Source organism: Canis aureus, chromosome 27 (assembly GCF_053574225.1).
Source record: "Canis aureus isolate CA01 chromosome 27, VMU_Caureus_v.1.0, whole genome shotgun sequence".
Classification (NCBI taxonomy): domain Eukaryota; kingdom Metazoa; phylum Chordata; class Mammalia; order Carnivora; family Canidae; genus Canis; species Canis aureus.
This window is the reverse complement of record NC_135637.1, coordinates 13004832-13029978: the sequence shown is the minus strand read 5'-3', so window position 1 is coordinate 13029978 and position 25147 is coordinate 13004832. Positions and strand designations below refer to the sequence as shown.

The 25147-nt window shown below is 41.6% G+C and overlaps 2 protein-coding genes across 2 annotated transcripts in view; one reads left to right on the top strand and one right to left on the bottom strand.

Annotated features, from left to right (window-relative positions):
- The window catches only part of TMEM116 (transmembrane protein 116), a 145626-nt gene extending 125481 nt beyond the window's left edge, over positions 1-20145 (top strand). The window contains exons 12-13 of the mRNA XM_077875683.1: positions 10178-10247; positions 16789-20145. Of these exons, the coding sequence (XP_077731809.1) occupies positions 10178-10218 (41 nt within the window). The 3' untranslated portion in view covers positions 10219-10247; positions 16789-20145. The remainder of the gene's footprint in view (positions 1-10177; positions 10248-16788) is intronic.
- LOC144299872 (disintegrin and metalloproteinase domain-containing protein 1a-like) lies at positions 18798-22219 on the bottom strand. The gene has a single exon (XM_077875679.1). The coding sequence runs from the start codon at positions 21827-21829 to the stop codon at positions 19328-19330; it is 2502 nt and encodes an 833-aa protein (XP_077731805.1). The 5' UTR covers positions 21830-22219; the 3' UTR covers positions 18798-19327.
- Positions 22220-25147: the final 2928 nt, after the last annotated feature.

The following is a 25147-nucleotide window of genomic DNA, read 5'->3' as shown; positions in this document are numbered from 1 at the left end:
CTTTTTAATTCTTCCTTAATTTCCTGGTTGACCCTTTCATCTTTTAGCAGGATGGACCTTAACCTGCACGTGTTTGAGGTCCTTCCAAACTTCTTGTTGTGATTTCTAATTTCAAGGCATTATGGTCTGAGAATATGCAGGGGACGATCCCAATCTTTTGGTATCGGTTCAGACCCGATTTGTGACCCAGTATGTGGTGTATTCTGGAGAAAGTTCCATGTGCACTTGAGAAGAATGTGTATTCAGTTGAGTTTGGATGTAAAGTTCTGTAGATATCTGTGAAATCCATCAGGTCCAGTGTATCATTTAAAGCTCTCGTTTCTTTGGAGATGTTGTGCTTAGAAGACCTATCGAGTATAGAAAGAGCTAGATTGAAGTCACCAAGTATAAGTGTATTATTATCTAAGTATTTCTTCACTTTGGTTATTAATTGATTTATATATTTGGCAGCTCCCACATTCGGCGCATATTTATTGAGGATTGATAAGTCCTCTTGTTGGATAGATCCTTTAAGTATGATATAGTATCCCTCTTCATCTCTCAATACAGTCTTCGGGGTAAATTTTAGTTTATCTGATATAAGGATGGCTACCCCTGCTTTCTTTTGAGGACCATTTGAATGGTAAATGGTTCTCCAACCTTTTATTTTCAGTCTGTAGGTGTCCTTCTGTCTAAAATGAGTCTCTTGTAGACAGCAAATAGATGGGTCCTGCTTTTTTATCCAGTCTGAAACCCTGTGCCTTTTGATGGGGTCATTAAGCCTGTTCACGTTCAGAGTTACTATTGAAAGGTATGAGTTAAGTGTCATCATGATATCTATTCAGTCCTTGTTTTTGTGGATTGTTTCACTGGACTTCTTCTTAAAGGGGAATTTTAAGAGTCCCCCTTAAAATTTCTTGCAGAGCTGGTTTGGAGGTCACATATTCTTTTAGTTGCTGCCTGTCTTGGAAGCTCTTTATCTCTCCTTCCATTTTGAATGAGAGCCTTGCTGGATAAAGTATTCTTGGTTGCATGTTCTTCTCATTTAGGACCCTGAATATATCCTGCCAGCCCTTTCTGGCCTGCCAGGTCTCTGTGGAGAGGTCTGCTGTTACCCTAATACTCCTCCCCATAAAAGTCAGGGATTTCTTGTCTCTTGCTGCTTTAAGTATCTTCTCTTTATCTTTGGAATTTGCAAGCTTCACTATTAAATGTCGAGGTGTTGAACTGTTTTTATTGATTTTAGGGGGGGATCTCTCTATTTCCTGGATCTGAATGCCTGTTTCCCTTCCCAGATTAGGAAAGTTTTCAGCTATGATTTGTTCAAATACATATTCTGGCCTCTTGTCCCTTTCGGCGCCCTCGGGAACCCCAATTAAACGTAGGTTTTTCTTCCTCAGGCTGTCGTTTATTTTCCTTTATCTTCATGGTCTTTTAATTGTTTGTCTCTTTTTTCCTCAGTTTCCCTCTTTGCCATCAACTTGTCTTCTATGTCACTCACTCATTCATCCACCTCGTTAACCCTCGTCGTTAGGACTTCTAGTTTGGATTGCATCTCATTCAATTGATTTTTAATTTCTGCCTGATTGGATCTAAATTCTGCAGTCATGAAGTCTCTTGAGTCTTTTATGCTTTTTTCTAGAGCCACCAGTAGCTGTATAATAGTGCTTCTGAATTGGCTTTCTGACACTGAATTGTAATCCAGATTTTGTAACTCTGTGGGAGAGAGGGCTGTTTCTGATTCTTTCTTTTGAGATGAGGTTTTCCTTCTAGTCATTTTGCTCAGTGCAGAGTGGCCAAAAACAAGTTGTATTGGGAAAAGGAGAAAAAGAGAGGAGAGAAAGAAGGAAAGAAAAGAGAAAAAGAAAAAAGAAAAAAGGAAGAGAAAAAGAGAAAGAAAAAGAAAGGAAAAAAAGGGTGGGGGAAGCAAACAAATCAAAAAGCAAAAAACAAAAACAAAAACAAAAAAACACGGGGATGTATCTTCTGATTCTGTGTACTTTAAGTCCCTTGACTTCCCCTGGAACTTGTTCCTCTAGCTGGTCTTCTGGGGGAGGGGCCTGTTGTGCTGATTTTCAGGTGTTAGCCCTTGGGGGAGCTGCTCTGCCCCCTGCCTGGTGCAGGGCTCAGTGGGGGTTGTTTACCCCGTGAGGCCCCAGGAGGAACAACCCCAGTGGCGGGGCCAGCTCTGGAGCCCTGGCTTCAGCCCCCGCAGTAACTACAGAGCTCTCCCTCTGCAGGGCCTGGATGCTCTGGGGGGCAGGGCCGCTGATCTGCTCAGCTCGGGGCAGTAGCGTCCTTGCGGTCCTGGGCCCTCCTGGCCTCTGCCTGTCCCGAGGGGAGGCGGGATCCTGGGCTGTGTCCCCAGCGCCCTGTGCTCCCGGCCTGCGCTGTTGGATTCGTGCTCCCGGTGGTGCAGCCCCCTCCGCGGAGCCGCCGCCTTAGCCCCTCTGAGTCGCTCCCGGAGCCGCGCAGCCCCCTCCGCACAGAGCCTCTTCCTCTGCCCGAGACCCTCCGAGCTGCTCCCGGGTCCGCCGGGCACGCTGCAGCCCTTAGGGAGCTCGGCGCACTCTCCCTGGGGCGCAGGTGTCTGTTAGTGTCCCAGGGAGCCTGAGGGCATCCCCGCCCTCCTGGGGCCCTACTCTAACTCCCTGCGAGGCCTTTCCGCCCGGCAAGATCGGTGAAGCTCCTGCTTCTCCAGGTCGGGGCTCTCCTGTCCTGGGGACACTCGCCCCGGCCTTAGCCCGGCTCCTCGCGGGGCCCCTCCCTCTTGGATGCCTTTTGTTTCTTTATTTCTAACCCCCCCCCCCCCGCCCCGTCTTCCTACTTTGATAGAAGCGCAAACTCTTCTCACTGTAGCATTCCAGCTTTTCTCTCTTTAAATCTCAGGCCGAATTCGTAGATTTTCAGGATAATTTGAAGGTTATCTAGGTAATTTGGTGAGGACAGGTGATTTGGGGACCCTACTCTTCCGCCATCTTGCCCCTCCTCCTGTTCATCAGTTTTGTTTATTGAATTCCACATATCAGTGAAATCATATGGTATTTGTCTTTCTCTGGCTCACTTATTTTGCTTAGCACAATACCCTCAACTTCCATCCATATTGTTGCAAATGGCAAGATTTTACTCTTTAATAAATGTATTTTTTATTGGTGTTCAATTTGCCAACATACAGAATAACACCCAGTGTTCATCCGGTAAAGTGCCCACCTCAGTGCCCGTCACCCAGTCACCCTCACCCCCCGCCCACCTCCCCTTCCACCACCCCTAGTTCGTTTCCCAGAGTTAGTTTTCTTTTTTTTTTTTAAATTTTATTTATTTATGATAGTCACATAGAGAGAGAGAGAGAGAGAGAGAGAGGCAGAGACACAGGCAGAGGGAGAAGCAGGCTCCATGCACCGGGAGCCCGACGTGGGATTCGATCCCGGGTCTCCAGGATCGCGCCCTGGGCCAAAGGCAGGCGCCAAACCGCTGAGCCACCCAGGGATCCCCCAGAGTTAGTTTTTATGTTCTGTCTCCCTTTCTGATATTTCCCACACATTTCTTCTCCCTTCCCTTTCACTATTTTTTATATTCCTCAAATGAATGAGAACATATAATGTTTGTCCTTATCCGATTGACATATTTCACTCTGCAGAATACCCTCCAGTTCCATCCACGTCGAAACAAATAGTGGGTATTTGTTGTTTCTAATGGCTGAGTAATATTCCATTGTATACATATACCACATCTTCTTTATCCATTCATCTTTCGATGGACACCGAGGCTCCTTCCACAGTTTGGCCATTGTGGACACTGCTGCTAGAAACATCGGGGTGCAGGTGTCCCGGCATTTCATTGCATCTGTATCTTTGGGGTAAATCCCCAAGAGTGCAATTGCTGGGTCATAGGGCAGGTCTATCTTTAACTCTTTGAGGAACCTCCATACAGTTTTCCAGAGTGGCTGTACCAGTTCACATTCCCACCAACAGTGCAGGAGGGTTCCCCTTTCTCCACATCCTCTCCAACATTTGTGGTTTCCTGCTTTGTTAATTTTCCCCATTCTCACTGGTGTGAGGTGGTATCTCATTGTGGTTTTGATTTGTATTTCCCTGATGGCAAGTGATGCGGAGAATTTCCTCATGTGCTTGTTGCCCATGTCCATGTCTTCCTCTGTGAGATTTCTGTTCATGTCTTTTGCCCATTTCATGATTGGATTGTTTGTTTCTTTGCTGTTGAGTTTAATAAGTTCTTTATAGATCTTGGAAACTAGGCCTTTATCTGATACGTCATTTGCAAATATCTGCTCCCATTCTGTAGGTTGTCTTTGAGTTTTGTTGACAGTACCTTTTGCTTTGCAAAAGCTTCTTATCTTGATGAAGTCCCAATAGTTCATTTTTGCTTTTGTTTCTTTTGCCTTCGTGGATGTATCTTGCAAGAAGTTACTGTGGCTGAGTTCAAAAAGGGTGTTGCCTGTGTTCTCTTCTAGGATTTGGATGGAATCTTGTCTCACATTAAGATCTTTCATCCATTTTGAGTTTATCTTTCTGTATGGTGCAAGAGAGTGGTCTATTTTCATTCTTCTGCATGTGGATGTCCAATTTTCCCAGCACCATTTATTGAAGAGACTGTCTTTCCAATGGATAGTCTTTCCTCCTTTATCGAATATTAGTTGACCATAAAGTTGAGGGTCCACTTCTGTATTCTCTATTCTGTTCCACTGATCTATGTGTCTGTTTTTGTGCCAGTACCACACTGTCTTGATGACCACAGCTTTGTAGTACAACCTGAAATCTGGCATTGTGATGCCCCCAGATATGGTTTTCTTTTTTAAAATTCCCCTGGATATTCGGGGTCTTTTTTGATTCCACACAAATCTTAAAATAATTTGTTCTAACTCTCTGAAGAAAGTCTATGGTATTTTGATAGGGATTGCATTAAACGTGCAAATTCCCCTGGGTAACATTGACATTTTCACAATATTAATTCTGCCAATCCATAAGCATGGAATATTTTTCCATGTCTTTGTGTCTTCCTCCATTTCTTTGAGAAGTGCTCTGTAGTTTTTAGGGTATAGATCCTTTACCTCTTTGATTAGGTTTATTCCTAGGTATCTTATGCTTTTGGGTGCAATTGTAAATGGGATTGACTCCTTAATTTCTCTTGCTTCAATCTCATTGTTAGTGTATAGAAATGCCACTGGTTTCTGGGCATTGATTTTGTATGCTGCCACATTGTCAAATTGCTGTATGAGTTCTAGCAATCTTGGAGTGGAGTCTTTTGGGTTTTCTATATACAGTATCATGTCATCTGTGAAGAGGGAGCGTTTGACTTGTCCTTTGCTAATTCGAATGCCTTTTATTTCTTTTTGTTGTCTGATTGCTGAGGCTAGGACTTCTAGTACTATGTTGAATAGCAATGGTGAGAGTGAACATTCCTGTCATATTCCTGATCTTAGGGGAAAGGCTCTCAGTTTTTCCACATTGAGGATTATATTTGCTGTGGGCTTTTTGTAGATGGCTTTTAAGATGTCGAGGAATGTTCCCTCTATCCCTACACTTTGAAGAGTTTTAATCAGAAATGGATGCCGTATTTTCTCAAATGCTTTCTCTGTATTTATTGAGGGGATCATATGGTTCTTGTTTTTTCTCTTGTTGATGTGATCCATTCCGTTGATTGTTTTAGGAATGTTGAACTTGCTTCTTGGGGATAAATCCCACTTGGTCATGCTGAATAATCTTCTTAATGTACTGTTGGATCCTATTGGCTAGTATCTTGTTGAGAGTTTTTGCATCTGTGTTCATCAGGGATATTGGTCTATAATTTTCCTTTTTGGTGGGGTCTTTGTCTGGATTTGGAATTAAGGTGATGCTGGCCTCATAAAACGAGTTTGGAAGTATTCTGTCCCTTTCTATCCTTTGGAAAGGCTTTAGTAGAATAGGTATGGTTTCTTCTTTAAACGTTTGATAGAATTCCCCCAGGGAAGCCATCTGGCCCTATACTTATGTGTCTTGGGAGGTTTTTGATGACTGCTTCAATTTCCTCCCTGGTTATTGGCCTGTGCAGGTTTTCTATGTCTTCCAGTTCCAGTTTTGGTAGTTTGTGGTTTTCCAGAAATGCATCCATTTCTTCTAGACTGCCTAATTTATTGGTGTATAGCTGCTCATAATACGTTTTTAAAATCATTTGTATTTCCTTTGTATTGGTTGTGATCTCTCCTCTTTCATTCATGATTTAATTAATTTGTCTTTTTTCTTTTTAATAAGACTGGCTAATGGTTTATCTATCTTATTAATTATTTCAAAGAACAAACTCCTGGTTTTGTTGATCTGTTCTACAGTTCTTCTGTTCTCTATTTCATTGAGTTCTGCTCAAATTTTTATTCTCTCTTCTTCTGCTTGGTATAGGTTTTATATGCTGTTCTTTCTCCAGTTCTTTAGGTGCAAGTTTAACTTGTGCATTTGAGTTTTTTCCAATTTTTTGAGGGATCCTTGTATTGCAATGTATTTCCCTCTTAGGACTGCTTTTGCTGTATCCCAAAGATTTTGAACAATTGTGTCTTCATTTTCATTAGTTTCCATGAATCTTGTTGTTTCTTATCTAATTTCCTGGTTGGCCCATTCATCTTTTAGTAGGGTGGTCTTTAACCTCCACGTGTTTGAGTTTCTTCCAAATTTCTTGTGATTGAGTTCTCGTTTCAAAGCATTGTGGTCTGATAATATGCAGGGGGACAATCCCAATCTTTTGATATCTGTTGAGACCTGATTTGTGACCCAGTATGTGGTCTATTCTGGGAAAGTTCCATGTGCACTTGAGAAGAATGTGCATTCAGGTGCGTTCAGATGGAAAGTTCTGTGTGTGTGTGTGTGTGTGTATATATATATATATATATATATATATATATGAAATCCATCTGGTCCAGTGTATTATTTAAGGCCCTTGTTTCTTTGGTGATGTTGTGCTTAGAAGATCTGTCATTTACAGAAAGTGCCGTGTTTAAGTCTTCTATTATTATTGTATTATTTTCTAAGTATGTGTTTACTTTGGTTATTAATTGATTAATATACTTTATAGCTCCCACAATAGGGGCATAAATAATCATGATTGTAAGTTCTTCTTGCTGGATAGACGCTTTAAGTATGATATACTATCCCTCTTCCTCTCTTACTAGTCTTTGGGATAAACTTTAATCTATCTGATATGAGGATTGCTACCCCAGCTTTCTTTTTAGGACCATTTGAATGGTAAATAGTTCTCAAACCTTTCATTTTCAGGCTTAAGATGTCCTTAGGTCTAAAATGAGTCTCTTGTAGACAGCAAATATATGGGTCTTGCTTTTTTATCCAGTCCAAAACCCTATGTCCTTTGATGGGATCATTTAGCCCATTCACATTCAGAGTAACTATTGAAACATATGAATTTAATGTCATCGTAATACCTATACAGTCCTTGTTTTTGTGGATTATTTCTTTGGGCTCCCTCTTTCTTTTACAGGGTCCCCTTAATATTTCTTGCAGAGCTGGTTTGGAGGTCACATATTCTTTCAGTTTCTGCCTATCTTGGGAGCTCTTTATCTTTCCTTCTATACTGAATGAGAGCCTTGCTGGATATAGTAATCTTGGCTGCATGTTCTTCTGATTTAGTACCCGGATTATATCCTGCCAGCCCTTTCTGGCCTTCCAAGTCTCTGTGGTGAGGTCTGCTGTTAATCTAATATTTCTCCCCATATAATTAAGAATCTCTTGTCTCTCACTGCTTTAAGGATTTTCTCTTTATCTTTGGAATTTGCAAGTTTCACTATTAAATGTCGAGGTGTTGAATGGTTTTTATTGATTTGGGGGATCCTCTCTATCTCCTGGATCTGAATGCCTGTTTCCCTCCCCCAAATTAGGAAAGTTCTCAGCTATTATTTGTTCAAATATGCTTTCTGGCCCTCTCTCCCTCTTGGCGTTTTCTAGAACCCCAATTATACGTAGATTCTTCCTTCTGAAGAATTTATCAGATCGTTTATTTCCCTTAACCTTTCCTCATGGCCTTTTAAGTGTTTTTCTCTTTTTTCCTCAGCTTCCTTCCTTGCCATCAACTTGTCTTCTATGTTGCTCACTCTTTCTTCCACCTCATTAACCCTCATCATTAGGACCTCCAGTTTGGATTGCATCTCATTTCATTGATTTTTAATTATAGCCTGATTAGATCTAAATTCTGCAGTCATAAAGTCTCTTGAATCCTTTCTGCTTTTTTTTTTTCCAGAGCCACCAGTAGCTTTATAATTGTGCTTCTGAATTGGCTTTTTAACATCGAATTGTAATCCATATTCTGTAACTCTGTAGCAGAGAGTACTATTTCTGATTCTTTCTTTTGTGATGGATTCTTCCTTCTAGTCATTTTGCTCAGTGCAGAGTGGCTGTATGAGCAGGCTGAATCAAGAATATCAACCACAACCTAAGTAAATTTCACCCTAGATGATTCTGACAAGGTCAGAGACCAGAAAATGAAACAAAGATCAGAACAAAATAAAACAAAAGGACCACTAAAGTGAAAAATAAATTTTAAAACAAAGTAGTAAAAAATAAAAGGCTAAGAATCCCAAAGAAGAAGAAAAAGAGAAAGAAAAAAGAAAAAAAGAAGAGAAAAATAGCAAAAGTTAAGATGGAAAAAAAAGAGAAGAAGAAAAAGGGGGGATGGGACTGGGAGATGGTGGTGGTAAAGAAGTTGTAGTAGAGGGAGAATGTAGTCTGAGGGTCCTAGAGGGTGATCCTCTTGTTTCTGAGTATAAAGTTCTGTATGTTAGAAGATGCTCAGTCCCACATTTATATAAATCAGCAATACTTGCAGAAAGCCCCACATTGACCACCAACATAAATGAGATAAAAGGAGGGGTCAGAATGGGAATGAAGAGAGAATGTAATCTCACAGAATGAACCAGCATGGTAAACCAGTTGGTTCTGGTTGCATGCTGGTCATGTTTTAGAAGGTATTAACTTCTGCCGTTGTAGAAGAAAACGAGGCAGAGAAAACAAAAAACACAAAACCAAAAAAAAAACATATCTCGTGTATCTCCCAAAATTAAATTGAGTATGTTGAAGGGAATCTAGAAGTGAAAAATATATATGACATGTAATTGTAGAAATATGAAACTCAAAAGGAAGAAACTTAAAAATGAAGAGGTGGTAAAATATTGTAGTTAAGGTGGGAAAAGAGAAAAAAATACTGGAAATTTTTAGTCTGATATAATGAGTTGTACTGGAAAAAGGGGTGGGAAGGAGAGGTACCCTCTACTTCTATATACTATAAATCCCTTTACTTCCCCTGGAGCTTTCCAGCACTGCTTGGTCAAGAACTTGCTCTTCTGTTCTTCCAGCTGGTCTTCTGGGGGAGAGGTCTGCTGTGCTGATTCTCAGGTGTCTGTGGTGGGTGGACTCTGCCTCCTACCAGGTATGGGGCTCAGTTTGAGCTTTATCCTGTGAGGCTTTTGTTCCCTGGTGGCCTGCCTCTCCCAGGCACAAGGAGGAACAATAACAATGGCGGAGGCCAGGTCTCCAGCTCTGGAGTCAGCCCCCTCCCCCGCCCTCTCCCCGCAGTAACTAATGCAGTCTCCCAGCCTGCACTAGCCTAGAGGCTCCTTCTGTGCGGGTGCGCTAATCTGCACAGCTTGGGGGCACCCAACGGAAGGAGAGTCCTTGCTGTCCTGTGCCCTTCCCGCTTCTGCCTGTCCTGGGGGATTGCAGGATTGTGGGCTTTGTCCACTCAGTGCCCTGGGATCCGGGGCCCTGTGCTGCTGGAATCGCGCTCCCGGGGTATGCAGCTCCCAAAGGCAGCAGGGCACAGACACTTCCGTCCAGAGCTGGCCCGCCTAACTGACTGGCTTCTCCCAAATACTCCCCAAGCTGCATGCTCCAGCCCTTTACCAAGATCAGTCCACGGTTTGTGGTGCACTTTCCTCAGGGCACACTTCCTCTATTAGTGACTCCGGTAAACTGGAGGCTTCACTGCCCCTCCTGCAATTCTCCCCGATTTCTCTAAGCACTTTTCCGTCTGGGAAGAATGTGGTGCGGATTTTTAAAGTTCCCACTTCTTTGGTGCTGGGCTTTCCGGTTTGGAGGTTTTCGCTGCCCTGGCTTTAGCCTGGCTCCTTGTGATGCCCCTCCCCCACTTGATTCTTTTTTTACTTTTTTCCGCTTTAATACCTTGCTAAAGGCAAAAACCCTTCTCTCTGTAGCGTTCCAGCTGTTCTCGCTAAATCTCAGGTCGAATTGGTAGATGTTCAGGATGATTTGAAAGTTACCTAGGTAAGTTGGTGGGACCAGGTGAGTTGAGGACCCCTACTCTTCCTCCGTCTTTGCCATCTCCCTGTGTGTCTGTTTTTGTGCCAGTACAATACTGTCTCGATGATTACAGATGTGTAATACAGCTTGAAGTCCAGAATTGTCCAGAATTGTGAGGTCACCAGCTTTGGTTTTCTTTTCCTTTTTCTTTTTAAGATTTAATTTATTTATTCATGAGAGACACAGAGAGAGAGGCAGAGATATAGGCAGAGGGAGAAGCAGGCTCCTTGCAGGAAGCCCAATACAGGACTCGATCCCAAGACCCCAGGATCACTTCCTGAGCTGAAGGCAGATGCCCAGCCACTGAGCCACCCAGGCATCCCAGATTTGGTTTTCTTTTTAAATGTTCCTTAGGCTATATGGGGGCTTTTCTGGTTCCATACAAATATTAGGATTATTTGTTCGAGCTCTCTGAAAAATGCTGGTGTTATTTTGATAGGATTTGCATTGAATGTATAGATTGCTCTGGGAAGCATAGATATTTTAACAATATTTGTTCTTTCAATCCATGAGCATGTAATGTTTTTCTACTTCTTTGTGCCTTCCTCAACTTTTTTCATGAGTGCTTTATAGTCTTCAGAGTACAGATCCTTACCTCTTTAGTTAGGTTTATTCCTAGGTATCTTTTGGTTTTTGGTGCAGTTGTAAATGGGACTGATTCCTTAATTTCTATTCTGTCTCATTGTTAGTATATAGAAATGTAATTTATGGGATGCCTGGGTGGCTCAGCGGTTTGGCACCTGCCTTCGGCCCAGGGCGTGATCCCAGGTCGGGCTCCCTGCATGGAGCCTGCTTCTCCCTCTGCCTGTGTCTCTGCCTCTCTCTGTGTGTGTGTCTCTCATGAATAAATAAATAAAATCTTTAAAAAAATGTAATTTATTTTTTTTATTTAAATTCAACTTGCCAACGTGTAGTACATCATTAGTTTCAGATGCAGTTTTCAATAACTCATCAGTTGCATATAACACTCAGTGCTCATCACATCATGTGCCCTCCTAAATGCCTGTCATTTAGTTACCCTATCCCCCACTCACCTCCCCTTCACCAACCCCCAGTTAGTTTCCCAGAGTTAAGAATCTCTTATGGTTTGTCTTCCTCTCTGATTTTTTCCCATTCAGGTTCCCATCCTTCCCTATGGTCCCTTTCACTATTTCTTATATTCTGCATATGAGCAAAACCATTTAATTGTCTTTCTCCAAATGACTTATTTCACTTAATCATAATACTCTACAGTTCCATCTACACTGATGTAAATGGTAGGTATTTATCCTTTCTGGTGGCTGAATTATATTACCTTGTATGTACATACCACATCTTCTTTATCCATTCATCTGTCAAAGGAAATCTTGGCTCCATCCACAGTTTGGTCATTATGGTCATTACTGCTATGAACATTGGTGTGCAGGTGTCCCTTCATTTCACTACATCTGTATCTTTGGGGTAAATATCCAGTAGTGCAATTGCTGGGTCATAGGGTCACTCTATCTTTAACTTCTTGAGAAACCTCCATATTGTTATCTGGAGTGGCTGTACCAGCTTGCATTCCCACCAACAGCATAAGAAGGCTCCCTTTCTTCCACATACTCGCTAACATTTGTTGTTTTTTTTTTTTAATTTTTATTTATTTATGATAGTCACAGAGAGAGAGAGAGGCGCAGAGACAAAGGCAGAGGGAGAATCAGGCTCCATGCACCGGGAGCCCGATGTGGGACTCAATCCCGGGTCTCCAGGATCGCGCCCTGGGCCAAAGGCAGGCGCCAAACCGCTGTGCCACCCAGGGATCCCCATTTGTTGTTTTAATGTCACTAACATTTGAAATCATTTCCTGATTTCTGTGCATTGATTTTGTATCCTGTCATTTTGCTAAATTCCTGTATGAGTTTTAGCAATTTTGAGGTAGAGTCTTTTGGGTTTTCCATATAGAGTTTCAGGTCATCTGCAAAGAGTGAGAGTTTGACTTCTTTGCCTATTCAGATGCCTTTTATTTCGTTTTGTTGTCAGATTGCTATCTACTCATCTTTCTTAACTTTGAGTCTGGATCACTTATTTTTATCCTATGAGCATCAGTCTTTTTCTTTTCTTTTCTTTTCTTTTTTTTTTTTTGCAGATTTCTTTTTTTTAATTTATTTTTTATTGGTGTCCAATTTGCCAAAATATAGAATTACACCCAGTGCTCATCCCATCAAGTGACCCCCTCAATGCCCGTCACCCAGTCACCCCCACCCCCGGCCCACCTCCCCTTCCACCACCCCTAGTTCGTTTCCCAGAGTTAGGAGTTTCTCATGTTCTGTCTCCCTTTCTGATATTTCCCACTCATTTTGCATCAGTCTTTTTCAACCATAAACTGAATACATCAAAAATATCTTGCACAGTTATCTTGAGGATTACTAGTATGGAAAACTTTTAGACTTCTGCTCAGCACAAAATGTGCAATAAATATCATTCCAGGTTACCATTATTTTCCTTTATTACATATCATATTAGCAAATTAGGCCATTATAGGGGATTTCCTGCTTATCCCACAATCTTATCCCTCTCAATCTCCACAAGTTATAAACCACAGAAATTCCTATTTAGAATCTATCTCTGAAATGAAGACCTAGTTTATGCTTTACAAAGATTTCACCTAAATTTAACTAGATTAAACCATCTCAGGGACTCCTGGATGGCTCAGTGGTTGAGCACTGACTTTTGGCTCAGGTCATGATCCGGGAGTCCTGGGATTGAGTCCCTCATCAGGCTCCCCACAAGGAGCTTGCTTCTCCTTTTGCCTATGTCTCTGCCTCTCTCTCTCTGTGTTCTCTCATAAATAAATAAATAAATAAATAAATAAATAAATAAATAAATAAAATCTTTTAAAAAACTGTCTTCCTCTTTGTAATACTTAATCTTCTTGAATATATATTTGGTGGGAAAAAATTTATCAGGAAATTAATTATATAAGAAGAGGAACTGGTAGACCTGGCAGACTAAGAATCACCAGGGAAATACAAATCAAAACCACAGTGAGATAGCACCTCCCACCAGTCAGAATGGCTCAAATTAACAACTCAGGAAACAACAAATGTTGATGAGGATCAAAAAGGGGAAACCTCTTATACTGCTGGTGGGAAGGCAAACTGGTACCACCAGTCTAGATAACAGTTTGGAGGTTCCTCAAAAAGTTAAAAATTGAGCTACTCTATGACCCAGCAATGGCACTACTAAGTATTTATCCAAAGGATACAAAATAGTGATTTGGGGAACCCTGGGTGGCACAGCAGTTTAGCGCCTGCCTTTGGCCCAGGGCGTGATCCTGGAGACCCGGGATCGAATCCCACGTCGGGCTCCCGGTGCATGGAGCCTGCTTCTCTCTCTGCCTGTCTCTGCCTCTCTCTCTCTCTCTCTCTCTGTGACTATCATAAATAAATAAAAAATTAAAAAAAAAACAAAATAATGATTCGAAGGGGTACCCCAATGTTTATAAGCAGCAATGTCCACAATAGCCAAAATATGGAAAGAGCCCACATGTACATCAACTGATGAATGGATGAAGATGTGGGGTGTGTGAGTGCGTGTGTGTGTGTGTGTATGTATGTATATATACATACATATATAAGGAATATTACTCAGCCATCAAAAAGAGTAAAATCTTGCCATTTGCAACAACATGGATGGAAATAGAGGATATTGTGCTAAGTAAAATAAGTCAGCCAGAGAAAGACAAATACCATATGATTTCACTGATATGTGGAATTCAAGAAACAAAACTGATGAACATAGGGGAAGGGAAGGAAAAATAAGGTAAAATAAAAACAGAGAAAGAGGCAAACCATCAGAGACTCTTAATAGGGAACAAACTGGATGCCTGGGTGGCTCAGTTGGTTAAGCATCTGCCTTCAGCTCAGGTCAAGATCTCAGGGTCCTAGATGGAGTCTGCAAGGAGTCTGCTTCTCCCTCTCCCTTTTCTCCTCCTCCTCCCCTGCTTGTGCTATCTCTCACTTGCTCTCTCAAGTAAGTAAATAAATAAAATATTTTTTTAAAAAAAGCAATAGGGACTAAAGAGTTGTTGGAGGGGAAGTGGGTAGGAACATTGAGTAAATGGGTGATGGGCATTGACGAGGGCAGTTGATGGAATGAGCACTGAATGTTATATGCAAGTAATGAATCACTAAATCCTACCCCTGAAACTAATACACTATATGTTAACTAACTTGAATTTTTAAAAAATCTAAAATACATAAAAATATACAAAAAAAATCTAAAATAAAAAATAAGAGCTTCCACAGCAAAGGAAACCATCAACAAAATGAAAAGGCAGCTACTGGATGGAAGAAAATATTTGCAAATTGTGTATTTAATAAGGGATTAATATCTAAAATATAAAAAAGAACTCCAGCAACTAAATAGCAATAAAACAATCCAATTAAAAAATTGGCAGACCATCTGTATAGATATTCTTCCAAAGAAAACATACAAGATGGCCAAGAGGTCCATAAAAAGGAGCTCAGTGTTACTAATCATCAGGGAAATGCAAACCAAAGCTGCAGTGAGATATCTTACACCTGTTAGAATGGTTATTAAAAAGACTCAAAATCAGGACACCTGGGTGGCTCAGCGGTTAAGCATCTGCCTTCGGCTCAGGGTATGATCCCGGAGTTCTGGGATCGAGTCCCACATCAGGCTCCTACAGGGAGCCTGCTTCTCCCTCTGTCTCTGTCCCTGCTTCTCTCTGTGTCTCTCATGAATAAATAAATAAATCTTTAAAAAAAATTGAAATAACAAGTGGTGGCTAGGATGTGGACAAAAAGGGAACCCTTTTGCACTGTTGGGGGAAATGTAAATTGGTGCAGCCACTATGAAAAGCAGTATGGAGGTCCCTTAAGAAATTCAAAATAGAACCATGATATGATTTAGTAATTCCACTACTGGCTATCCAAAGGAAACAAGCACTAAATTGAAAAGATATCTGCACCTCCATATTCATTGCAGCATTGTTTACAATAGCCAAAACATGGAAGCAACTATATGTTTATCATTGGATGAATGGAAAAGAATATGTGAGATATATAGGTACATATAATATACATATATGTATTTATTTTATATGTATATTTACATATTATATATTTTATGTATATTATATATATGTATACATATAAAATCTAATGATATATATCTACTATATATAAAGGAATATTGTATACAATGTATATATTCAACATTATTCAGCAATAAAAAAGAAGGAAATCTTGCCATTTATAACAACATGGATGACTTGAGAATTCTTTTTTTTTATATTTTTAAAGGTTTTTAATTTATTCATCTGAGAGAGAGCAAATGAGCAAGCGAGAACATGAGCAGCGAGAGGGGCAGGGGCAGAGGGAGAGGGAGAAGCAGACTGTCTGCTGAGCAGGGAGCCCAACATGGGGCTTGATCCTAGGACCCCAGGTTCACTACCTGAACAGAAGGTAGATACTTAACTGACTGAGCCACCCAGGCACCCTGACAGAATTCTAAGTAAAATAAGTCACTAGAGAAATACCAATACTATATCATCTCAATTGTATGTGGAATCTGAAAACAAGCAAAAAGCAAAAATAGATACAGAGAACAAATAAGTTGCCAGAGGCAGGGGATGAGAGGGTTGATGAAATGGTAAAGGTAGCCAAAAAATAGAGACTTTCAGTTATAGAATAAATAAGTCCTGGAGATACAATAAACAACATGATGACTAATTAATACTGTATTATGTATTTGAAAATTACTGAGAGAGTAGAACTTAAAAGTTCTAGTAGAACTTAAAAGTTCTTATCGTAAGAAAAAAAACTGGGGGATCCCCAGGTGGCTCAGTGATTTAGCGCCTACCTTCAGCCCAGGGCATGATCCTGGAGACCCGGGATGGAGTCCCGCGTCGAGCTCCCTGCATGGAGCCTGCTTCTCCCTCTGCCTGTGTCTCTGCCTCTCTCTCTCTCTCTGTCTCTCATGAATGAGTAAATAAAATCTTTAAAAAAGAAAGAAAGAAAGAAAGAAACTGTGTGGTGATAGATGTTAACTAGACTTAACCATGGCAACCATTTCACCATATTTGCAAATACGAATCATTATGTTGTATACCTGAAACTCATGTAATGTTATATGTCAATTATAATTCAAAATTTAAAAATAGGGGATCCCTGGGTGGCTCAGTGGTTTAGCACCTGCCTTTGGCCCAGGGCATGATCCTGGAGTCCTGGGGTCAGGTCCCGCATTGGGCTCCCTGCATGGAGCCTGCTTCTCCCTCTGCCCGTGTCTCTGCCTCTCTTTCTCTCTGTGTCTCTCATGAATAAATAAAATCTTTTTTAAAAATTTAAAAATAAGCTTAAAAATGAAGTTTGAACATACAAAAAGCTAAATTTTTGTCAGACTAATTTCATGCTTTGTCTTTATTGTGGGGGTAATTATATTAATGTGAGGTTATGATGACATGATCTGGGTTGTCAGTAAATTACTTTTTTTATTTCTTTCCCCTCTCACTGGGCCCCAGAGAATGTGGTGGAGTCTGATTCCAGACAACAAGGATATTCTCACAAGCAGTCCTACAGGAACAAGAGAGGGTGTTGGGTCAGGTCTGAGGAAGAGACAGCTTATCCAAGTCCACCAGCAGGGCATGATGCCTGGACTTCAGGAGCATTAATACATATCTGTAGCATTCAAATATTTTTCTTTTTCACATTGTAATTTCCCTTTGTCCCCCACTCTACCCCCCAAATCTGGATAAAAATGTAGAGCCTGGACATGACTATGGTTTGAGGAACTAAGGGAAGGGCCTGGGTATTTTCTGGCCTAAGGCAGCACAAAAAGGATAATAGCTGCCCAGGTAAAAGATAGCAGTAAGTTTTAGGGGAGCAAGTAGCTGGTGACTGCTGACTCAGATGTTTGAAACATGCAAGCTTTCATCAAAATCCCCCAAATGTAATATGGAGAGGAATCAGTTGAAAAAGCATAATTTCTAGAGGCAGTCACATTCGATGTAGAACTGTTGTCACCCAAACTTTACAAGAAACTGATCCTCAAACATGGAGATTTCACAACCTATGTTACATCTAACTGCTTTTTCCTGCCCACATTAAAACTAGCCTCCTCCTTTACCGTAGTCTATCCTAATGTGGTTCAACGTTCATTTGCTGGAATTCAAGATTTTTATTTTATGTTTGGAATTCAAGATGTTATAAACTTTTTATTACTTGATAATTTCTAAATGTTTAGCAATCCCAGTGCCTGGGATTGGTGAAGTCAGCTAAGCATCCAACTCTTGGTTTCAATTCAGGTCATGATCTCAGGATCCTGGGATCGAGCCCACTGTTGGGCTCCAAGCTCAGCAAAAAGTCTGCCTAGAGTTCCCTCTCCCTCCCCCTCCACCCCTCCCCTCCTTCTAAAATGAATAAATCTGTTTTAAAAAATTGGTCTGCCTCAGTATTACACTAAGTAAGATTTTTGTTGTGCTAAGGAATAGCAAGAGGCATTCAGCCAAGGAAATGAATTTGGCCTTATCTATATTTTAAGGTTATCTCCAGTTAATTATTCATAATAGACTTTTATTAAGCATTTATAATATGCTGAATCCAAGCACTGAGTAAGATGACAACCTGCCATTCCCTGATGTCAAGATGTAATAGGAGAAAAGACATTTTCATTGATAATTTTTATGCAATTTGGGAGTTCATAGTAGAGGTCAATTAGGGACCTGTTGAGTGCCTTCCTCATCACTTTTTACCATAAGAAAAGACCCATGAGGAAGTGGAGAATAGTGATTGAGCCATACCTGAGGAGAGATGCAGGTTCCACCACTTACCAGTTCTAGAGCAAATTTTCTTTGCTTCCTCATCAACAACATGGAGGTTTCATAGGGAACTTGGGAAGATGAAGTGGAAACAATGAATGCAAAGTATTTATCACAATTCTTGCCACAAAATAACATTAATGTTATACTTGCTTTGTGCTTCTTCACAGAGAAGTATCTACCACCTCTAAGCACTGTTAACCTGTAATTGGAGAGATTCCTTCTGATGTCAGTGAACAAGTTAATAATTTCAATACATTAAAAAATAGAAGATAAAAATTTAGTTTTATACACGTACTTAGCACTGTCGGAGGTTAGGGTCTCTATACTCATAAAATTAGCATAAATACAGTTTTCTAAGTCTAGGTGATATTCATCAGACACAAGATATTTGGAGGTTTGAAATTCATCCCATGAAGATGATTAAAGAGGAAAGGCTATGAAAGCTGCTCTAAAGAAAAATAATTGAAACCTTGTGGGTGAAAAGGGAGTATGGCTATAGGAAGGTTTTGGGAATACTGGGAAGTAATAAGTTGGGTATACATGCATCATGTTAAACATCTGCCAGATTTGAAAAGGAGTATGATTTTAACACTTGCCCCTTGACCTTGGGACAATCAGGCTTTTCTGGTTTCCCAGGTATGGTATATCCCACAGAGTCCTAGAATAAAATGGACTTAATAACTATGCCAAGTGGAATCTGAAGAGATAAATAATCAGAATAGGGTTTTATTTATTTTTGGATTTAAACGCTCATTTCATGAATATACATTTATAAGGCAAATTTAAATGATCACATAAACAGCTGTCCTCATAATAGGTACTGGTTACTTATATAGTGAAAGTAATAAATGCAGGTAAATATGGTAGTATATGTCAAACAACTTAGACGAAAGATGGTATGTACTAAAGGAGTTTCTGGTGAATGGAAAAATTGGCCCGAGACAAAGATACTGATGTTGTATACAGATGCATGTGAAGAGTTCAAATGAAATGTGGAAAAGTAAAAAGTAGTAGAATATTTAATATATTAAATAAATAAAACCTTACATACTAAAATGAGTTTAAAAAAAAGTGAGTGGTGAATCCCTCCTCCTACATTAGTATATTTTTATAGACTGTATTTCTAGTCAGAGCCACTGGAGCTGTCATTCCCACTTCATCTTTACTTCCCTGAGCCTCTCATTCCCATTCAGTGCTTGAGATGTCTGACATATTTGGCTTCTTTCTCCCACTACTTCTCTTATGGCTCGGATTCTTCCTCCTCTTCCTCTTCCTCTTCCTCTTCTTCTTCTTCCTCTTCCTCTTCCTCTTCTTCCTCTTCTTGCCTTTCCTCTTCCACTACCTCTTCTGGAGCAGCCATTTCAGGCTCTGCTTCTGGGGGCTTTACTGCAGCCTCAGCTGGACCCTTTTCTGTGGGCTCTGGAGGAGCTCCTCTTGCACGTTTACAAATGATAATGATACAAATAATTACGACTAATAATATTAGGAAGGAAAATACCAAAGATGATATGATAATTTGGTCTAAGAAACCATCCTCACGTTTTTCAACAATGGTAGTGGTTTCAGGTCCCTTTACTACAGCAGGAGAGCCACTGTCCACACTACCCCCAGTTCCTATAGTTTTGCAGTTAGGTGGGGCATAGCCAGCCTCACAATGGCAGTGCTTTAAATTGTTGCAAACTCCTCTCCCATTACACATTTCTTTTGGTTCACAGTCATAGTTGAGCACAGCATAATCAACACAGGAGAAATTATAACAAATTTTTTCTGGGGCACAAAGAGTGCCAATTTCCACATAACCATCATCAGGGATATCGGTAACATTATAAACATCCATGCTCCAACACCAGTCATCTCTATAAGGAATCTGGACCATTGTATGCATGGGTTTGATATCTGGCATATTTTTAATATTTGTACATATAACTTTCCCACAATATATGTTTTCATCTGTGCACTTAACATATTGTTGGCTCTCTGAAGTGGGAAGGCCACAGTTTCCAAACCGATCCCCTTTAGTGTTCATGGAAATGTAACAGTCTTCTGGGGCAGACCTTGCAGGGTACCCAAAAACACTTACACATTGAAAATCGAGAGTCTTACACTGACCCTGAACACAATAGTGAACTCTTTGACAAGATGTACCATCTTGCTTGTATGTGTTAGTGGGGCATCTGTCAGAGATACCATCACAATACTCTGGAAGGTCACACTCTCCCAAAGCAGAGCGACACATCAGTCCCTGTTCTGCATAATCACATGTATCTTTACAGCAAGGTCCATGACTACACTTTGCTTTTGGCTTCAGGTGACATGTTTGGTCACAGCAAAGGTTATTACCACAGTCAGGTCCACAATCACATTGTTCATCCTCCTCCAACACACCATTTCCACACGTGGCTTGCCTACGCAGGCGACCTTTGGGCCGAGGCTTGTTAAATAGGCAGGCCCCTTTATGCTCCCGGAGGAACTTGTAGAAGTAGTCAGAGCTGCAGTTGCTGAAGCCACTTTCCTTAGTGATATTTTCATGCATGAGGCAAAAGTGTTTATCTTTACAAATGCAGGCTGAGTGGTCGTGCTGAATACCCAAGTTGTGCCCGAGCTCATGGACCATGAGCGCTGCAAACAGGAGGACATCTTCATGATGGAAGGATTCAACGGCTGTTGCAAAGCCTCCCGAACAGGCACCATTGAGAAATGCCTGCCCCGCATCCCCTTCAGGATGATGTCCAACGATCATGTGGGCAACATCGTGCTCCACACGATGGAACAGCTTCTCCTGTCTCCAGCTATTGAAATTCCTGAGTGTAACTCGCAAGTCCGCTGGGACTTCTATGAGGTCCCCCTCGGTCCAGATCTCCATTCCAGCCAACACCACCTCTGTGTTTATTCCCCTAGTGAAGATGTTGGCCAGAGCGGTGATGTCCATTACTCTCTGGACTGTCTCATTGACGTTACTGCCCCACATTTGGAACCGCTGGTGGTTGACCACGACAAACATCTCCACGTACTTGGTGTGTGACCAAAAGGAGGACGGTGCCTGTAGACTGCGAGGCTCCCTGCTCCCTTGTTGCCGGCTGGTGGACACCACTTGGCTGCCTTTGGAAGTGACATTACAGGAGACTCGAGCTTGGTGTGCCATGGTGTACAGCACATGTTCAAACCGTTTTGAAGTGTCCATGGGCTCAATGCCATAGGGTTTTCCCTCCCTAATCAGGATGCCCCTGAGGCCCGAACAGGTGTTGAGAGAAACAAAAGAACCTGGGACTCCTTCTATGTAGCCTTCATAGTGACAGTCATGCGAGATGAAAGGCATTTCTTGCCCCAGGACACCATTGTGGTAGCTGAAGACTGGAAAGTTACTCACAAAATAGTCTCTCTTCACCTTCAGGTGAATCACCTGTTTCTGGCCCTGCATTAATAGTACATAGGATGCCTTTTCCCCTGGGTCTTCCCTTCCCTTGGCTGTCAGACTCTTGGGGATGACTGTTTCATAAGAAGAGTAATATACAGATCCAGGGTCACAGTACAAGCTTGGCAAGAAAATCAGTACCAACAGCAACAAAACCCCCAACCTGACACACAGAGGTCCTGGTGCTACCAGTGCCCGCCTCAAGTCCTTCACGTGGGGAGCCCAAGTCTGAAACACTTGGCCAGCCTCGTAGGTAACCACTTGGTATTTCTGCAGAGAAGACAAGAAGGAGGCAGAGTGTCTCAAAGAAGCTGCCATGGATATGGCCATTGTGAATCAGCTGATGGTGGGTGGCCTGCGTCCATCAGCAGCAGCTCTCCCTGACACACAGACCCTCAGTCACAGGCATTAGCTCCAGATCTCTTCTGGCTGCATAAAGGGTGGCTACTGTCTACCTGTGAGAGGCACAGCCTCTGGCTGTGTCCTTTCCAGTCTTTCTGATCTGTTATCCTTCAGATAGTGTCCTTTCTCTGTGACTTCTTTCCACAGCATCAGCTTCAGTGCACCTTGGCTAAAGTCCTTCCGACATCATAGGCTGATATAATCATGAAGGACTGCAAACTCTAAAATGCAAGACCCTACCTTGAGAGTGGAAACAAAACCTCCATGCCTTCTCAACTGTGCCACACAGAATGCCCCACCCCCACCCCTCTGGTCGTCCGTTGCTTGGCTAACTCCAAGTGTTCCAGACCAGGGGGATTGGACATCTTTGGTGAGCACACTCTGTCGCTCACTTCCCCTCTTCTAAAACTCTTGCTCTGTGATACACAGACATCATAATTCAGATTGTTCTTTATCCCTCGATGGCATTATAGTGATATGCACACCTCACAGGCCGGTCTGTTAGCTAAGGCAGATAGAGTGGTGGCACTGTGGCCACAGGACAGACTCACGTGGGCTGGTGACTCACGGGGCAAGGGCCAATAGTCCTCTCTGTTTTAACATCACCAAAGTTTGGTTTCTCGAGTTCTGTTTATAACACAGTCCAAACGTGTATGGGGATGCTAACAGAGCGGTCTCCTCTTATGCATGAGTATCATGGCCATGTTGGTGGGTGCGTAGAGGCCCACAGCCTTCTCGAGATGGCCCTGACATACTGGTACACTAAGATTGTGCCTGTTCTGAACTAGATAATCCTGATAAAAGTCTCCCTTGTGTTAGAATATGGCCTCTGGGGGTTCAGCGACCTCTTCTGTCTGTTCATCTTTATACCCCTGGGTCTAGAAGAGGGCTTGTCCAAGAGTAGATGAACAAGAATTATTTATCAGGTGAACCCTGGTATGGGTACGGTGATGTCTCATCTGTTGTGTGTTATTTGTTTGTACTTGCTTGAATGCCTGCCCTGAATGGCTAAAAGTGTCTTCTGGGAAACCCACAACCATGCTGACTAATGGCATATTTGTGATTTCAGTGTGTGTATACCTCTTCCTATATTTTACCAGAAGTTCACTCTCCTGATTTCTTCCTGCCTCTTCTTTCACTGAGAAAAATGGAAGCAATCCAATGAGTACTTCTACATGTAGATGCCAGGTGAGCCCACCTGTACCTAGAGTCTCCTCCACTGTAGTGGATAAGTTGTCCATGCTCCAATCTAAGGCCGATCCTTCTGCTTGTATGCAGAGTCTCCTTCCCATTCAGTTGCTCACGGACTTTGTTCACTCTTCCAGTTCTCCCTTCTCCCTTTGACATCTTTTTTTTTTAAGATTTATTTATTTATTCATGAGACACACACACACACAGAGAGAGAGAGAGAGAGAGAGGCAGAGACATAGGCAGAGGGAGAAGCAGGCTCCTCGCAGGGAGCCCGATGCAGGACTAGATCCCGGATCCGGAGATCACGACCTGGGCCGAAGGCAGGCACTCAACCGCTGAGCCACCCAGGCGTCCCTCCCTTTGACATTTTAAACATCTGTTTGTCCATTGGATCCAGTCTCATCATATGCTGTAATATCTCGCCCTTATGAAACCATCCTTCTCAGCCTATATCACTCTCCAGTTGCATCCAATTTCTCTTTTCCATTTCAAAATGAAACTCTTTGAAAGAGTGTATAAACATTCTGTTCCAGTTTGCACCACTCCTTTTTTCTTTTCTGAAATGTTTTACTTTGAATCACAGCACAAACACGAAGCATGCATAAGATGTAAATGTATTTTACAGTGAGTTATTAGAAAGAGAACAGCCGAGCCAGACACAAAAGGACAAATATTTTATGATTTCATTTATTTAAAAACATTTTATTCAAACTCAATGTAATTAATATATAGTGTATATTAGTTTCAGAGGCAGAATTTAGGGATTCAGCAGTTGCGTATATAACACCCAGTGCTCATTCCATCAGGTGCCCTCCTTACGGCCGGCCCATCACCCAGTTACCCGGTCCCCCCTGCCCACCTCCCACTCCAGCAACCCTCAGTTTGTTTCCTATAGTTGAGTCTCTTACGGTTTGTCTCCCTCTCTGTTTCCATCTTATTTTATTTTTCCTTCCTTTCTCCTGTGTCCATCTGTTTGGTTTCTTAAATTCCACATAGGAGTCAGATCTTGTATTTGTCTTTCTCTGACTCTTATTTCACTTAGCATAATACCCTCTAGTTTCATCCACGTCTTTCCAAATGGCAAGATTTCATCCTTTTAGATGGATGAATAGTATTCCATCTGTGTGTGTGTGTGTCTGTGTGTGTGTCCACACACCACGTCTTCTTTATCCATTCATCTGTCAATGGACATCTGGGCTTGTTCCATAGTTTAGCTACTATGGACATTGCTGCTGTAAACATTGGGGTCCAGATGCCCCCTTGGACCACTATGTTTGTAGCCTTTGCATAAATACCTAGTAGTGCCATTGCTGGGTTGTAGGGTAGCTTGATTTTTAACTTTTTGAGGAACCTCCACACTGTGTTCCACAGCAGCTACCAGTTTTCATTTCCACCCACAGTGTGAGAGGGTTCTTCTTTCTCCGCATCTCGCCAACATCTGCTGTTTCCTGAGTTGTTAATTTTAGCCATTCTGACCAGCTGGGAGGTGGTATCCCATTGTGGTTTTGATTTGTGTTTCCCTGATGCCGAGTGATGTTGAGTTTTGTTTTTGTTTTTGTTTTTGTTTTTGTTTTTTACCTGCCTATTAGCCATTTGTACGTCTTCTTTGGGAAATGTCTCTTCATGTCTTCTGCCCATTTCTTGACTGCAGACTTTGGTTTGGGGGTATTGGAGTTTGAAAGTTCTTTATAGACTTTGGATATTAGCCCTTTATCTGATATGTCATTTGTAAATATCTCCTCCTGTTCCATAGGTTGCCTTTTAGTTTTGCTGTTTCCTTTGCTGTGCAAAAGCTTTTTATCTTGATGAAATCTCAACAGTTCATTTTTGCTTTTGTTTCCCTTGCTTTGAAGACGTGTCTAGCAAGAAGTTGCTGCAGCTGAGGTCAAAGAGATTCCTGCCTGTGTTCTTCTCTAGGATTTTGATGGATTTCTGCCACACATTTAGGTCTTTCATTGATTTTGAGTTTATTTTTGTGTATGGTGTAAGAAAGTGGTCCTGTTTCATTCTTCTGCATGTGGCTGTGCAGTGTGAGTTATATATCAAGAAAGCTGT

Excerpts from the sequence above, each read along its gene's own strand:
- LOC144299872 (XM_077875679.1), bottom strand. The coding sequence starts at position 21,829 with ATGGCCATATCCATGGCAGCTTCTTTGAGACACTCTGCCTCCTTCTTG.